This window comes from Hirundo rustica, chromosome 7 (genome assembly GCF_015227805.2).
Source record: "Hirundo rustica isolate bHirRus1 chromosome 7, bHirRus1.pri.v3, whole genome shotgun sequence".
NCBI lineage: Eukaryota > Metazoa > Chordata > Aves > Passeriformes > Hirundinidae > Hirundo > Hirundo rustica.
Genome location: NC_053456.1, coordinates 22,807,980 through 22,825,312, shown reverse-complemented (window position 1 = coordinate 22,825,312; position 17,333 = coordinate 22,807,980). Strand labels below are relative to the sequence as shown.

Sequence of the window (17,333 nt, the reverse complement as noted above, 5' to 3'; positions counted from 1 at the left end):
CTCCACAGATGTACCTGGACCTTGTGATCCACCAGTAATTAGCAATGTAACAAAGGACTTTATGACTGTTAGCTGGAAGCCACCAGCTAGTGATGGTGGATCCCCAATAACTGGTTATATACTTGAGAAGCGTGAAACAAAAGCTCTTAACTGGACAAAAGTAAACAGAAAGCCTGTTATTGAAAGAACTGTGAAAGCCACTGGACTCCAAGAAGGAACAGAATATGAGTTCCGGGTGATAGCATTGAATAAGGCTGGACCTGGCAAGCCTAGCGCACCATCTAAAGCAGTGTATGCTCGAGATCCTCAATGTAAGCTAAAAGTCTCCATTATTTTCCATTATTATTTCCAAATATTATCATGCAGCATTTAGTATGCTAACTTTATGTTGTTTTAATTCCCAGATCCTCCTGGCCCACCTGCTTTCCCAAAAGTGGTTGATACTACTCGTAATTCGATAAGCCTGTCATGGAGCAAACCAGCATATGATGGAGGAAGCCCTATCATTGGTTATTTAGTGGAATCAAAACGAGCTGACACAGACAACTGGGTCAGATGCAATCTACCCAAGAATTTACAGGCTACACAGTTTGTGGTAACAGGGCTGATGGAAGATACAGAGTACCAGTTCCGTGTTTATGCTGTCAATAAGATTGGGTACAGCGATCCAAGTGATGTTCCTGATAAACACACTGCCAAAGACATTTTAAGTATGTTCACTAAAATAGATTGCCCTGTTGACTTTTGTTTCAGTTCATGGGATGAGTTTCAAAGACGCCCTTTACACAAGTGCAGATTAATTTGAAACATGTTTTTACTCAAAAACTGTGGGCTAACAGTGGCTAATTTGGAAGAAAACAAGGCAGTTAGGAATAGAATAGAATTTGGTGCCTGCTTTTTTCATTTGTATGCTTTATAGCCTTATGCCTCCTACTGGATCTTTGAGATTTTTCTCTTTTTCTAATCCTAAAATTAGAATTTTCAGATCTCTCATCTTTCTTAAAATTTTCAGTCACCTTCATATCTTCTAAATAATTTGAAGCCAAGATCACTATTCTAAGCAGCTGCATGATACTCTTTGATTGTATGACACTCCTCAAGACACATGCTGGCTTTTGTATGCATTTTGCTGCACGTACAAAATCATTGCTTCACAAAACTGTCTCAGTTCAAGAAAAGCACTAGAGACCATGAGGCTCAGAAACTCATTTGAATTCCAGAGAAACTAAGAGCCTTTCTGACATAAATGGTGTAAAGGAAAAAAAAAAAAAAGGGAAAAAAAAAAAAAAAAAAAGGGAAATCAGTGGGGAAAAAAAGGTGTATTTGCAAATTATCTTCAAACAGGAGTCAGGACACTTACTAACATCATCACAGGCATGAGAAGCTGGTTAGTCTAGTGAAATGCCAGTATAAACTTTTTGTCACAGTAACTTTTGTGATTGTCTTAAAGATGATGCTTTAATAACATGTGCTTTTTTTCTTAAACAGTTCCACCTGAAGGAGAACTTGATGCGGAACTAAGGAAAGTCCTTGTGTTGCGTGCTGGAGTCACAATGAGACTTTACGTGCCAGTAAGAGGACGTCCACCTCCTAAGATTTCATGGTCTAAAGTGGGTGCCAACCTAAGAGACAGACAAGGATTAGACATCAAGTCAACTGATTTTGATACCTTCCTGCGTTGTGAAAATGTAAATAAATATGATGCTGGAAAATACGTCCTCAGTCTGGAGAACAGCTGTGGCCAAAAGTCATACACCATTGTTGTAAAAGTACTTGGTAAGTCTCAGGGCTTTCTCCTTTATATTTGTTAACTTCTTAACTGTTTTTTAAACTTTTGCTACTAAATCAAATACGGTGTTGTGTTTATCCAGATACTCCAGGCCCGCCCATTAACTTGGTTGTAAAGGAAGCATCTAAAGATTCTGCCTACATTACGTGGGAACCTCCTCTAGTAGATGGGGGCAGTCCAATCACAAATTACGTTGTTGAAAAACGTGATGCAGAAAGAAAATCATGGTCCACAGTAACAACAGAATGTCCAAAGACAAGCTACAGGATAACTAACTTAGAAGAAGGCAAATCTTACTTCTTCAGAGTGTTTGCTGAAAATGAATATGGTATTGGTGATCCTTGTGAAACTCGTGATGCTGTCAAAGCTTCTGGTAGGAAAAATTAATCCTTTTCCCCTATTTTTTTTGATTCAAATAATCTTTATTTTTAGCTTGAATGAAAACTTTCTATGCTTTTCTCCCTTCTAGAAACACCTGGGCCGGTTGTGGATCTAAAAGCTTCAACTGTAACAAAATCCTCATGCAATTTGGTATGGAAAAAACCTATCAGTGATGGTGGAAGCCGTATTTCTGCATATATTGTTGAGGTTCTGGTTGGTGAAGATAAATGGCAAGAAGTCATGCGGGGAAAGAACCTCCATTTTTCAATGAGAGACTTAAAGGAAGGACAAGAATACACTTTTAGAGTGAGAGCCCAAAATGATGCTGGATATGGAACTCCATCAGAGATCACAATTGTAGCAAGAGATGATGTTGGTGAGGAGCAAGATCATCAATTCAATGTTTTATTTACCCAAATTATATTTTATGCATGCTATCATTGCTTTGTATACATAGAAATAAGACACCTTTAAAACAGCATATTAATTTTACGACAGAGTTTATACATAGTGGAATAACTGGTTTCCTTCATTTTTTACAGCGGCACCTGAACTTGACTTAAGAGATCTACCTGATTTGTGCTATACAGCTAAAGAGGGTAGCAATTTCCGTCTTAAAATCCCTATGAAAGGCAAGCCTGTCCCAACTGTAACTTGGAAGAAGGATGAAGACCAGGCAATTACTGAGAGTGGAAGAGTTGCATTTGAATCTACAGCAGTTAACACCACCCTTGTAGTACATGACTGCCAGAAAGCTGATGCAGGAAAATACACAATAACTCTGAAGAATGTTGCTGGCAGCAAGGAAGGCACTATTTTTGTGAAAGTTGTTGGCAAACCTGGCATACCAACCGGTCCAGTGAAATTTGAAGAAGTCACAGCTGATGCCATAACCTTAAAATGGGGCCCTCCAAAAGATGATGGTGGTTCAGAAATCACTAACTATGTTCTAGAGAAGAGAGATAATGTAAACAATAAGTGGGTGACTTGTGCCTCTGCAGTCCAGAAAACCACATTTAGAGTTACAAGACTTCATGAAGGAAATGAATATACTTTCAGGATCAGGGCTGAAAATAAGTATGGAGTAGGGGAAGGTCTTAAATCAGAGCCTGTCATTGCAAAACATCCATTTGGTAAGTATCCATTTTAATTTTTGAAATCTAAAAAATTGCTTTAGAGGTGATAATAATTTTTAACATTACTGCATTTTTTCAATATTGTTTAGATGTCCCAGATGCTCCTCCACCTCCCAATATTGTTGCTGTTCGGCATGAGTCTGTAGCTTTAACTTGGACTGATCCCAGGAGAAATGGAGGTTCGCCAATCACAGGTACATCCCCCAAAACCTCCCTAGTATTTCAGTTCTTAATAGTTCTTTCTCTCTATCAAAGAGTAAGATAAAAGTAACAGGTGTTTATGCACCAAATTGAGAGATTGATTGATTGATTGATTGATTGATCAATTGACTGATGATTGACTGATTTCACTGGTTTACTTCCTATTTCAAAAAAATAACTCAAATGTTGGGAAAATACTAACTGAGAAACAATGTCTTTGCGCAAAGCCATCATATGTAAAGAAATAAACCCGAACTCACCTGTATGTGACAATACTTGGGTTTACAAAATTAACAATTTGTATTTAGAAACACCTCCTTATTGCAATTACATCTGTCATGTGTGTCCACATCCATTTCTTAACCTGGTTTTCAGTGCTCCTTTTGCACAATGTATATGCAACGTGCAATACCAGCAGTATGATATTTCACAATGCTGTGAGAAATTAAGATTTCTAGAACCCCCCCTATTTTCATCTCATCATTTATCTTCTAGGTTATCACATTGAAGTTAAAGAAAGAAATAGTCTTCTGTGGAAGAGAGCAAATACAACGCCAATAAGAATGAAAGATTTCAGAGTGACAGGGTTAACTGAAGGTCTGGAATATGAATTCAGAGTAATGGCAATCAATATGGCTGGAGTGGGTAAACCAAGTCTTCCATCTGAACCAATTGTGGCACTTGATCCTATCGGTAAGTCATCAGGAGAATAAAAAGGAAAATTCTGAAATTTGAAATTGCTTTTGTTTGACTGCTGTTTATTATTTTTTTCTTCTAGATCCTCCTGGGAAACCTGAAGTCATCAATGTAACCAGAAACTCAGTAACACTCATTTGGACAGAACCAAAATATGATGGTGGACATAAATTAACTGGCTATATTGTTGAAAAGCGTGATTTACCCAAAAAGACTTGGATGAAAGCTAATCACGTGAATGTTCCAGACTGTGCATTTACTGTAACTGACCTTACTGAAGGCTGCAAATATGAATTCAGAATTAGAGCAAAGAACACTGCTGGAGCTATCAGTCCTCCATCTGAATCCACAGGAACCATAATATGCAAGGATGAGTATGGTATGTAGATGGCATTGAAAAGGTAGAATTTTATTTGAATATTTATCATCAAATCTCTTTTGTTTCTTATCCCTGTGTTCTTTTTGTAACAATCAGTATTTTTTGTCTTTGTTTTGTCAGAGGCACCAAGCATTGTTCTGGATCCTACTTTGAAGGAAGGTTTAACAGTAAAAGCAGGGGAAACCATCACGCTGTCTGCTATTAGTATTCGTGGCAAACCACCTCCAACTTCAGCATGGTCAAAAGCTGGAAAAGATTTTAGACCCTCAGAGCTTGTGCACATTGAAACCAAACCAACTTCTTCTACTCTAAGTGTCAAATATGCAGCCAGAAAAGATTCTGGAGAATACACAATCACTGCAACCAATCCTTTTGGCACTAAGCAGGAGACTGTACATGTGAAAGTTTTAGATATTCCAGGACCTCCAGGGCCTATTGAGATCAGCAATGTTTCAGCAGAAAAAGCGACTCTTACATGGACACCTCCTGCAGAAGATGGTGGATCACCAGTAAAATCATATGTTCTTGAAAAGAGAGAAACTAGTCGACTGCTCTGGACATTGGTTGCTGAGAACATTGAGAGCTGTAGGCATGTTGTTAGCAAGCTCATTCAAGGAAATGAGTATGTTTTCCGTGTCTCAGCAGTAAATCAGTATGGCAAGGGTGAACCAGTACAATCAGAACCAGTTAAAATGGTGGATAGATTTGGTAAGTAGAACAAGCTAAGAGATTCCAGTGTGATTTTATAATTTCTATAGACTTGATTTTTTTGATTTACTGTACTTTTTTCTTCTGGAACAGGTCCTCCAGGCCCTCCTGGAAAACCAGAAGTAACAAATGTGACTAAAAATACTGTCACAGTTACCTGGAAAAGGCCAGTTGATGATGGTGGAAGTGAAATCACAGGTTACCATGTGGAACGAAGAGAAAAGAAAGGTTTAAGATGGGTGAGAGCAACAAAGAAACCAGTTTCAGATCTTAGATGCAAAGTAACTGGTCTTCTGGAAGGAAACGAGTATGAATTCCGTGTCAGTGCAGAAAACAGAGCTGGAGTTGGACCACCAAGTGATACTTCAAATTCAGTCCTTTGCAAAGATGTTGCATGTTAGTATCATGCTTTTTCTTTTTGTAGGTGGGTGGGATGGGTAGGGGGCACATTCAGAATGCTTAAGAATGACTTCTTCTGTGATGTAATGTTTTATCTTTTCTTTGCTTTTCAGACCCACCTGGTCCACCTTCAAATCCAAGAGTGACTGATACCACAAAGACAAGTGCATCTTTAGCCTGGGGCAAGCCTCACTATGATGGTGGACTTGAAATCACTGGCTATATAGTAGAGCATCAAAAAGAAGGAGAAGATGAATGGGTGAAAGACACAATAGGGACTGCTTTAAGAATCACTCAGTTTGTTGTAGCTCATCTGCAGACCGGGGCCAAGTATAATTTCAGAATCTCTGCCATGAATGCTGCAGGTGTCGGTGAACCAGCAATAATTCCAAGTGTGGAAATCACTGACCGAGAAGAAATTCCTGACTTTGAACTGGATGCTGAGCTAAGAAGAACTCTTGTTGTTAGAGCTGGATTAACTATTCGGATTTTTGTACCAATTAAAGGACGTCCAGCTCCAGAAGTTACCTGGACAAAAGATGATGTTTCACTCAAAGGACGTGCCAGTATTGAAAATACCGACTCTTTTACACTCTTGATTGTCACAGAGTGCACCAGATATGATGCAGGAAAATACGTAATGACTCTTGAAAATGCTGCCGGTAAGAAGACTGGCTTTGTAAATGTAAAAGTCTTGGATACACCAGGTCCACCAATAAACCTTAAGCCTAGAGAAATAACCAAAGACAGCATCACCCTCCAATGGGATATGCCTCTGGTAGATGGAGGTTCACGTATAACAAACTATATTGTTGAGAAACGTGAATCAACTCGGAAGGCATATTCAACAGTCACAACCAACTGCCAGAAGTGTTCCTTCAAGATTCCTAATTTGGCTGAGGGCTGTGAATACTATTTCAGAGTACTGGCTGAAAATGAGTATGGTATTGGTGAACCAGCTGAAACTACAGAACCAGTAAAAGCTTCTGAGGCCCCATCCCCACCTGAGAGCCTTAATATTATGGATGTAACACGAAACTCAGTTAGCCTAGCTTGGCCAAAACCAGAACATGATGGTGGCAGCAAGATCACTGGGTATGTGATTGAAGCACAGAGAAAAGGAACCAACCAGTGGGCACACATCACCACTGTAAAAACGCTGGACTGTGTAGTAAAGAATCTAACTGAAAATGAAGAGTATACTTTCCAGGTTATGGCAGTGAACAGTGCTGGAAGAAGTGCCCCAAGGGAAAGCAGACCAGTTATTATCAAGGAGCAAACAATGTTACCAGAGTTTGACCTCCGTGCTCTTTACCAGAAGACAGTTATTGCCAAAGCTGGTGATAATATCAAGATTGAAATCCCTGTACTTGGTCGTCCAAGGCCTACTGTGACTTGGAAGAAAGAAGACCAGATACTTAAGCAGACACAAAGGGTAAATTATGAAAATACAGCGACTGCAACCATACTGACCATCAATGAATGTATAAGAAGTGATAGTGGTCAATATCCACTGTCAGCTAAAAATATTGTTGGAGAAGTTAGTGAAGTAATCACAGTTCAGGTTCATGATATACCTGGACCACCTACTGGACCAATCAAATTTGAAGAAATTTCATGTGATTTCCTAACATTCTCGTGGGAGCCTCCTTTGAATGATGGTGGTGTGCCAGTAAGTAACTACATTGTAGAAATGCGCCAGACTGACAGTACCACATGGACTGAATTGGCAACTACAGTGATACGTACTACATTTAAAGCCATTCGTCTTACCACTGGAGTTGAGTATCAGTTCCGTGTTAAAGCTCAAAACAGATATGGAGTTGGTCCAGCCATTACTTCAGAGTCTGTAGTTGCCAACTACCCATTTAAGGTCCCTGGGCCTCCTGGCACTCCTCAGGTGATTGCAGTCACCAAAGAAACCATGACCATTAGCTGGAATGAGCCAGTTACTGATGGTGGAAGCCCAATACTGGGATATCACATTGAAAGAAAAGAGCGAAACAGCATTGTTTGGCAGACTGTAAGTAAAATGTTGGTGTCAGGAAATATCTTTAAATCATCTGGACTTACTGATGGCATTGCATATGAATTCCGTGTTATAGCAGAAAATCTGGCTGGGAAGAGTAAGCCAAGCAAGCCTTCTGAGCCTGTGTTTGCCCTGGACCCAATAGATCCGCCTGGTAAACCAATACCTCTGAACATCACAAGACATGCAGTTACACTGAAGTGGACTAAACCAGAATATAATGGAGGTTTTAAGATAACTGGCTACACTGTTGAAAAAAGAGACCTTCCTAATGGCCGTTGGCTGAAGGCTAATTTCAGCAATATACTAGAGACTGAATTCACTGTAAGTGGTTTGACAGAAGATGCTGCCTATGAATTCCGTGTCATTGCTAGGAATGCTGGGGGAGCTGTTAGTCAGCCCTCAGAGCCATCAGATGCAATCACTTGTAGAGATGACATTGAAGCGCCAAGGATAAAGGTGGATGCTAAATACAAGGACACCATAGTGCTGAAAGCAGGTGAAGTTTTCAGACTTGAGGCCGATGTTTCAGGTCGCCCACCACCAACTATGACATGGACAAAGGGAGAAAAAGAACTTGAAGACACATCAAAATTAGAAATAAAAATAGCCGATTTCTCTACCATTCTAATCAACAAAGATTCCTCAAGAAGAGATGGTGGTGCTTATACGCTTACTGCAACAAACCCTGGTGGCTTTGCCAAGCATATCTTCAATGTTAAAGTTCTTGATAGACCAGGTCCCCCAGAAGGGCCTTTGGCTGTGTCTGAAGTTACCGCAGAAAAATGTGTGCTGTCATGGCTACCCCCACTGGATGATGGAGGAGCAAAGATTGACCATTATGTGGTTGAAAAACGTGAAACAAGTAGATTGGCATGGACATCTGTAGGCACAGAAGTTCCAGTGACTAAACTGAAGGTTACTAAACTTTTGAAGGGCAATGAGTATGTGTTCCGAGTTATGGCTGTTAACAAGTATGGAGTTGGTGAGCCTCTGGAATCAGAGCCCATTCTTGCAGTAAATCCGTATGTTCCACCTGATCCACCTAAAACGCCTGAAGTTACAGCAATTACAAAGGATTCTATGGTTGTCTGTTGGGGCCATCCTGATTCTGATGGTGGGAGCCCAATAACTAACTATATTGTGGAACGTCGAGATAAGACTGGTCTTCGGTGGGTGAAATGTAACAAAAGGATTGTTACTGACTTACGTTTTAAAGTGTCTGGACTGACAGAAGGCCATGAATATGAGTACAGAGTCATGGCGGAAAATGCTGCTGGTGTCAGTGAGCCAAGCCCAACCAGTCCATTCTATAAAGCCTGTGATACTGTATTTAAGCCTGGTCCCCCAGGTAATCCTCGTGTTTTGGATAGCAGCAAGTCCTCTATTACAATAGCATGGAACAAACCAATATATGATGGTGGTTCGGAGATCACAGGTTACATGGTTGAGATTGCACTACCTGAAGAAGATGAGTGGAAGATTGTAACTCCACCAATGGGTCTAAAGGCTACTTCTTTTACCATCACTGACTTGAAGGAAAATCAAGAGTATAAAATACGGATATACGCTATGAACTCTGAAGGTCTTGGGGAACCTGCTCTTGTTCCTGGCACTCCAAAAGCTGAAGAAAGAATGCTACCTCCGGAGATTGAACTTGATGCAGAACTACGTAAAGTTGTAACTATTAGAGCTTGCTGTACTCTAAGACTCTTTGTCCCAATTAGAGGAAGACCAGCACCTGAAGTGAAATGGACAAGAGAACATGGGGAATCTTTGGATAGAGCAAGCATTGAATCAACAAGCTCTTATACTTTACTTATTGTTGAAAATGTGAATAGATTTGATAGTGGCAAATACATACTGACAATTGAAAACAGCTCAGGTAGTAAGACAGCATTTGTAAATGTCAGAGTTCTTGATACTCCAGGGGCACCTCAAGATTTGAAAATAAAGGAAGTTACAAAATCTTCAGTTACACTCACATGGGAGCCTCCTCTCATAGATGGTGGGTCTAAAATAAAAAATTACATAGTTGAAAAGCGTGAATCAACAAGAAAAGCTTATTCAACTGTTAATGCCAATTGCCACAAGACCAGCTGGAAAGTTGATTCACTGCAAGAAGGCTGCAACTACTACTTCAGAGTCCTAGCTGAAAATGAATATGGAATAGGCCTTCCAGTTGAAACTTCAGAATCCATAAAAGTATCAGAAAGGCCACTGCCACCAGGGAAAATAACTTTGTTGGATGTGACAAGAAATAGTGTAACCTTATCTTGGGAAAAACCTGAACATGATGGTGGTAGCAGAATTCTGGGCTATATTGTAGAAATGCAAAGCAAAGGCAGTGAAAAGTGGTCAACCTGTGCTACAGTAAAAGTTACTGAAGCCACCATCACAGGATTGATCCAAGGTGAAGAATACACTTTCCGTGTTTCAGCTCAGAATGAGAAAGGTATCAGTGATCCTCGCCAGCTGGGTATTCCTGTTGTTGCAAAAGATCTTGTGATCCCACCAGCTTTCAAACTACTGTTTACTACTTTCAGTGTTCTAGCAGGAGAGGACTTAAAGGTTGATGTTCCTTTTGTTGGTCGACCCAAACCAGCAGTGTCTTGGCATAAAGACAATGTGGCATTGAAGCAGACTACAAGAGTAAATGCAGAAAGCTCAGAAAACAACACAGTGTTGACAATAAAAGAAGCATGCCGAGATGATGTGGGAACGTATTTAGTTAAACTTACAAACTCTGCGGGTGAAGCAACTGAGACACTAAATATTGTTGTCCTTGACAAACCAGGACCTCCAACTGGACCAGTAAAAGTAGATGAAGTAACAGCAGATAGTATTACCATTTCCTGGGAGCCACCCAAGTATGATGGTGGTAGCTCTATCAATAATTACATTGTAGAAAGAAGAGACACTTCCACCACAACTTGGCACATTGTGTCAGCTACCGTTGCAAGAACAACTATAAAAGCATGTCGTTTGAAGACTGGCTGTGAATACCAGTTCAGAATCGCAGCTGAGAACAGATATGGCAAGAGTACATATCTCACCTCAGAGTCAATAATAGCCCAATATCCATTTAAAGTTCCTGGTCCACCTGGAACTCCTTTTGTAACAAATATTTCAAAAGACAGCATGGTGGTACAGTGGCATGAACCAGTCAATGATGGCGGTAGCAGGATCATTGGTTATCACTTGGAGCGCAAAGAAAGAAACAGCATTCTGTGGGCTAAACTAAATAAAACACCTCTTTCAGATACCAAATTTAAGACAACTGGCCTTGAGGAAGGCCTTGAATATGAATTCAGGGTCTATGCAGAAAACATAGTGGGAATTGGAAAGGCAAGTAGAGCATCTGAATGCTATACTGCACGTGACCCATGTGACCCTCCAGGTCGTCCAGAACCTGTAATTGTCACCAGAAGCTCAGTAACACTCCAGTGGAAGAAACCTATATATGATGGTGGAAGTAAAATCACAGGTTATGTTGTTGAAAAGAAGGAATTACCTGATGGCCGTTGGATGAAAGCAAGCTTTACAAATGTCATTGATACTCAGTTTGAAGTAACTGGTCTAGTTGAAAACCAGCGATATGAGTTTCGTGTTATAGCACGAAATGCTGCAGGTGTTTTCAGTGAACCATCTGAGAGCTCAGGAGCAGTTACAGCAAGAGATGAAGTAGAACCACCTCAAATAAGTATGGATCCAAAATACAGAGACACTATTGTAGTGCATGCTGGTGAGTCATTCAAGCTTGATGCTGATGTTCATGGCAAACCCATACCTTCCATTCAGTGGTTAAAAGGTGATCGTGAGCTGACAAGCACCGCTCATATGGAAATAAAAACTACTGATTTTGCAACAAGCCTCAGTGTGAAGGAAGCCACCAGAGTTGACAGTGGGCAGTATGTACTACTAGCAAAGAATGTTGCAGGAGAAAAGAAGGCTCCTGTTAATGTCAAAGTTCTCGATCAACCTGGACCTCCGGAAGGACCTGTTGAGTTTACAGGCGTTACAGCTGAAAAATGCACACTGTCATGGAAACCTCCACTACAAGATGGTGGTAGCGATATTTCACACTATGTTGTAGAAAAAAGGGAAACTAGTCGCCTGGTGTGGACTGTCGTTGACTCAAATGTGCAAACCCTGAGTTGCAAAGTTACAAAACTTCTAGAAGGAAATGAGTATGTTTTCCGCATCATGGCAGTAAATAAATACGGTGTTGGTGAACCTCTCGAATCTGACCCAGTAGTCGCAAAGAATCCATTTGTTGTGCCACTTCCTCCAAAGGCTCCAGAAGTCACAGCAGTTACCAAGGATTCTATGATAGTTGTATGGGAAAGACCAGCCTCGGATGGTGGCAGTGAAATCCTAGGCTACGTCCTTGAAAAACGAGATAAGGAAGGTATTCGCTGGACAAGATGTAACAAACGCCTCATAAGTGAACTGCGATATAGAGTGACTGGACTTATAGAAAATCATGATTATGAGTACAGAGTTTCGGCTGAAAATGCTGCTGGTCTTAGTGAACCAAGTCCACCTTCTACTTACTACAGAGCATGTGATCCTATTTACAAGCCAGGTCCACCCAATAATCCTAAAGTTACAGATGTTACAAGATCATCAGTTTTTCTTTCATGGGGTAAACCCATATATGATGGTGGCTCTGAAATTCAGGGATACATTGTGGAAAAATGTGATGTAAGTGATGGTGAATGGGCAATTTGTACCCCTCCAACTGGAATTAAGAATACTCACATGGAAGTAGAAAAATTAGTGGAAAAACATGAATACAAATTCCGCGTGTGTGCAGTTAATAAAGCAGGAGTTGGAGAGCATGCAGATGTTCCCGGTTCTGTCATTGTAGAAGAGAAGATGGAGGCACCAGACCTTGACCTTGACATGGAATTGAGGAAGATTGTAAATGTGAGAGCAGGAGGTTCGTTAAGACTGTTTGTTCCCATCAGAGGTCGGCCAACACCTGAAGTGAAATGGGGTAAAGTGGATGGTGACATCAGAGAAGCAGCTATTATTGATACCACTAGCAGCTTTACTTCTCTTGTTCTAGATAATGTTAACAGATTTGATAGTGGAAAATACACTCTGACCTTGGAAAACAGCAGTGGAACAAAGTCTGCCTTTGTCAGTGTAAGAGTACTGGATACCCCAAGTGCACCTGTTAATTTAAAAATCAGAGAGATCACTAAAGACTCTGTTTCACTTTCATGGGAGCCTCCTCTTTTGGATGGTGGAGCAAAAATAAAGAATTTCATTATTGAAAAGCGTGAAGCAACAAGAAAGGCATATGCAGCTGTTGTAACAAACTGCCACAAGACTTCATGGAAAGTAGATCAACTTCAGGAGGGCTGCTATTACTTCTTCAGAATCTCTGCTGAGAATGAATATGGAATTGGCCTCCCTGCAGAAACCAGTGACCCAATTAAAGTTGCCGAAGTTCCACAGCCTCCTGGGAAAATAACAGTGGATGATGTCACAAGAAATAGTGTCTCACTGAGCTGGGCAAAACCTGAACATGATGGTGGTAGCAAAATCATACAGTATATTGTTGAAATGCAAGCAAAGGGTAGTGAAAAGTGGTCAGAGTGTGCTCGTGTTAAAACACTTGAAGCAGTTGTTACTAATCTAACTCAAGGGGAAGAGTATCTTTTTAGAGTAATGGCTGTAAATGAAAAGGGCAAGAGTGATCCTAGAGCACTTGCAGTTCCAATAGTTGCCAAAGACCTGGTGATTGAACCTGATGTAAGACCTGCTTTCCACAGTTACAGTGTTCAGGTGGGACAGGACCTAAAAGTAGAAATACCAATTGCAGGTCGACCTAAACCAACTGTTACCTGGGTTAAAGATGGCCAGCCATTAAGACAGACAACAAGAGTCAATGTTAGCGATTCAACTGATCTCACTATATTGAACCTTAAGGAAACTAGCAAAGAAGACAGTGGCACTTATGAAATCACTGTGGCTAATGTCGTTGGGCAAAAGTCTGCCTCTGTTGAAATTATTACTCTAGACAAACCTGACCCTCCAGTTGGACCTGTGAAGTTTGATGAAATAAGTGCAGAAAGTATTACCCTGTCATGGAATCCCCCAGTGTACACAGGCGGCTGCCAAATCACCAACTATGTTGTTCACAAGAGAGATACAACAACCACTGTATGGGAAACAGTTTCGGCTACTGTTGCAAGAACTACACTGAAGGTGACTAAACTGAAAACTGGTTCGGAATACCAGTTCAGAATATTTGCTGAGAACAGGTACGGGCAGAGTTTTGCATTGGAATCTGCACCGGTCGTAGCACAGTATCCCTACAAGGAACCGGGACCTCCTGGCACACCATTTGTGACAGCAGTTACAAAAGACTCCATGGTTGTACAATGGCATGAACCAGTAAATGATGGTGGCAGTAGAGTGTTGGGCTACCATCTTGAGAGAAAGGAGAAAAACAGCATTCTATGGACTAAAGTAAACAAGACTATTATTCAGGACACAAGTTTTAAGACAAATAACCTTGAAGAAGGAATTGAATATGAGTTTCGAGTTTCTGCAGAAAATATTGTTGGTGTGGGCAGAACAAGTAAAGTTTCTGAGTGCTATGTAGCTCGTGATCCATGTGATCCTCCAGGTCGCCCAGAAGCTATAATAATAAAAAGAAGCTCTATTACTCTACAGTGGACCAAACCAGAATATGATGGTGGAAGTAAGGTTACTGGTTATATTGTAGAGAAACGTGACTTACCAGATGGTCGCTGGATGAAAGCAAGCTTCACAAATATCATTGAAACTCAGTTCACTGTAACAGGACTTACGGAAGACCAAAGATATGAATTTAGAGTAATTGCAAAGAATGCTGCAGGTGCAATAAGCAAACCTTCTGACAGTACAGGACCAATAACAGCAAGGGACGAAGTTGAACTTCCACGAATTTCAATGGATCCAAAGTACAAAGACACTATTGTTGTAAATGCTGGTGAAACATTCAGACTTGAGGCTGATGTTCATGGAAAGCCGCTGCCAACCATTAAGTGGTACAAAGGAGATAAAGAGCTTGAGGATACTGCTAGATATGAAATAAAGAACACAGATTTCAGTGCATTAATAATTGTAAAAGATGCTATTAGAGTTGATGGTGGACAGTACATTCTAGAAGCCTCTAATGTTGCAGGAACAAAGACAGTTACAGTAAACGTAAAAGTCTTGGACCGGCCAGGACCTCCAGAGGGCCCAGTCCAAGTGACAGGAGTTACAGCTGAAAAATGTGCATTGGCATGGGGTCCTCCTCTTCATGATGGTGGCAGTGATATTTCTCATTATATTGTAGAGAAGAGAGAAACTAGCCGCCTGGCATGGACTGTGGTTGCTGCAGAAGTTTTGCCTACAATGTTGAAAGTAACAAAACTCTTGGAAGGAAATGAATACATCTTCCGTATCATGGCAGTTAACAAGTATGGGGTTGGTGAGCCATTAGAATCTGTGCCAGTAATGATGAAAAATCCATTTGTGGCTCCTGGACCACCAAAAGCCTTGGAAATTACCAACATCACCAAGGATTCTATGACTGTCTGCTGGACCCGGCCAGATAGTGATGGAGGTAGTGAAATCATAGGTTACATTGTAGAAAAGAGAGACCGAGCAGGCATCAGGTGGATAAAATGCAATAAACGCCGCATTACAGATTTGCGATTAAGAGTTACAGGTTTAACAGAGGATCATGAATATGAATTCAGAGTTTCTGCTGAAAATGCTGCTGGAGTTGGTGAACCAAGCCAAGTTTCTCCCTACTTTAAAGCTTGTGACCCGATGTTCAAGCCTGGCCCACCTACAAATACCCATGTTGTGGATACCACCAAAAGTTCAGTTATACTTGGTTGGAGTAAGCCTATTTATGATGGAGGTTGTGAAATCCAGGGATACCTTGTAGAAATCTGTAAAGCAGATGAAGATGAATGGTCACTTGTTACTCCTCAGACAGGTGTACGTGCCACTAGATTTGAGATCAAAAAGCTTATTGAACATCAAGAATACAAACTACGAGTGTGTGCTCTCAACAAGATTGGTGTGGGAGAGGCTGCATCAGTTCCTGGCACTATTAAACCAGAAGACAAACTTGAAGCTCCAGAACTTGATATTGATTCAGAGTTAAGAAAAGGGATAGTGGTTAGAGCTGGTGGGTCTGCTAGGATTCACATACCATTCAGGGGACGACCAACACCTGACATCACATGGTCCCGAGAAGAAGGTGAATTCTCAGAAAGAGTTCAGATCGATAAAGGCATAAACTATACACAACTTTCAATTGACAACTGCGATAGAAATGATGCTGGAAAGTATATTCTTAAGCTAGAGAACAGCAGTGGTTCTAAATCTGCATTTGTTACAGTGAAAGTCTTGGACACACCAGGACCTCCACAAAATTTAGTGGTAAAGGACATAAAGAAGGATTCTGCTGTATTATCTTGGGAGCCACCAATTATTGATGGTGGTGCAAAGGTAAAGAACTATGTGATAGACAAGCGTGAGTCAACCAGGAAGGCATTTGCAAATGTAAGTGCTAAGTGTGGCAAGACAAGTTTTAAAGTTGAAAATCTTACAGAAGGTGCAATTTATTACTTCAGAGTTATGGCTGAAAATGAATATGGAATTGGTGTTCCAGTGGAAACTAGGGATGCTGTTAAAGCCTCAGAGCCACCTCTGCCTCCTGGGAAAGTAACACTCATTGATGTGACTCAGAGAAGTGCATCACTTACATGGGAAAAACCTGAACATGATGGAGGTAGCAGAATTTTGGGATACCTTGTTGAAATGTTGCCAAAAGGAACAGAAAAATGGAGTGTTGTTAGTGAGACAAAAACATGTAATGCAGAGGTGTCTGGTTTGAGTCCAGGACAGGAATATCAATTCCGTGTGATTGCCTACAATGAAAAAGGCAAAAGTGATCCCAGAGCACTTGGAATTCCTGTGATAGCTAAAGACTTGACTATTGAGCCAAGTTTCAAACTGATGTTTAATACATATAGTGTACAAGCTGGAGAAGATCTGAAGGTAGAAGTACCATTTATAGGTAGACCCAAACCTACGATTACTTGGACAAAAGATGAGCAGCCACTGAAACAGACAACCAGATTAAATATTCAGAATACTACAACATCAACTATTTTACATATTAAAGAAAGCAACAGGGAAGACTTTGGTAAATATACAGTAACAGCAACAAATGCAGCAGGTACTGCCACAGAGCACCTGAGCATAATTGTACTAGAAAAGCCTGGCCCACCACAAGGACCTGTCCGCTTTGACGAAGTTAGTGCAGACTTTGTTGTTTTATCATGGGATCCACCTGATTATACTGGTGGCTGCCAGATAAGCAACTACATAGTAGAAAAGCGTGACACGAGCACTACCACATGGAACATTGTGTCAGCAACAGTTGCAAGAACAACCATCAAAGCAACAAAGCTTAAAACAGGTTCTGAATACCAATTCAGGATTTCTGCTGAAAATAGATATGGAAAGAGCTCTCCTTTGGCTTCTAAATCAATTGTTGTGCAATACCCCTACAAGGTGCCTGGACCACCTGGAACCCCATTTGTTACA

The 17,333-nt window shown here is 40.8% G+C and overlaps 1 protein-coding gene across 1 annotated transcript in view; it reads left to right on the top strand.

The window, feature by feature from the left end:
• TTN (titin) overlaps window positions 1-17,333 on the top strand; it is a 242,806-nt gene that overhangs the window by 190,936 nt on the left and 34,537 nt on the right. Inside the window, 12 exon segments of the mRNA XM_040069199.1 lie at window positions 9-311; window positions 405-710; window positions 1,489-1,776; window positions 1,872-2,162; window positions 2,259-2,546; window positions 2,713-3,303; window positions 3,396-3,500; window positions 4,003-4,200; window positions 4,286-4,582; window positions 4,703-5,290; window positions 5,384-5,686; window positions 5,803-17,333. Of these exon segments, the coding sequence (XP_039925133.1) occupies window positions 9-311; window positions 405-710; window positions 1,489-1,776; window positions 1,872-2,162; window positions 2,259-2,546; window positions 2,713-3,303; window positions 3,396-3,500; window positions 4,003-4,200; window positions 4,286-4,582; window positions 4,703-5,290; window positions 5,384-5,686; window positions 5,803-17,333 (15,089 nt within the window).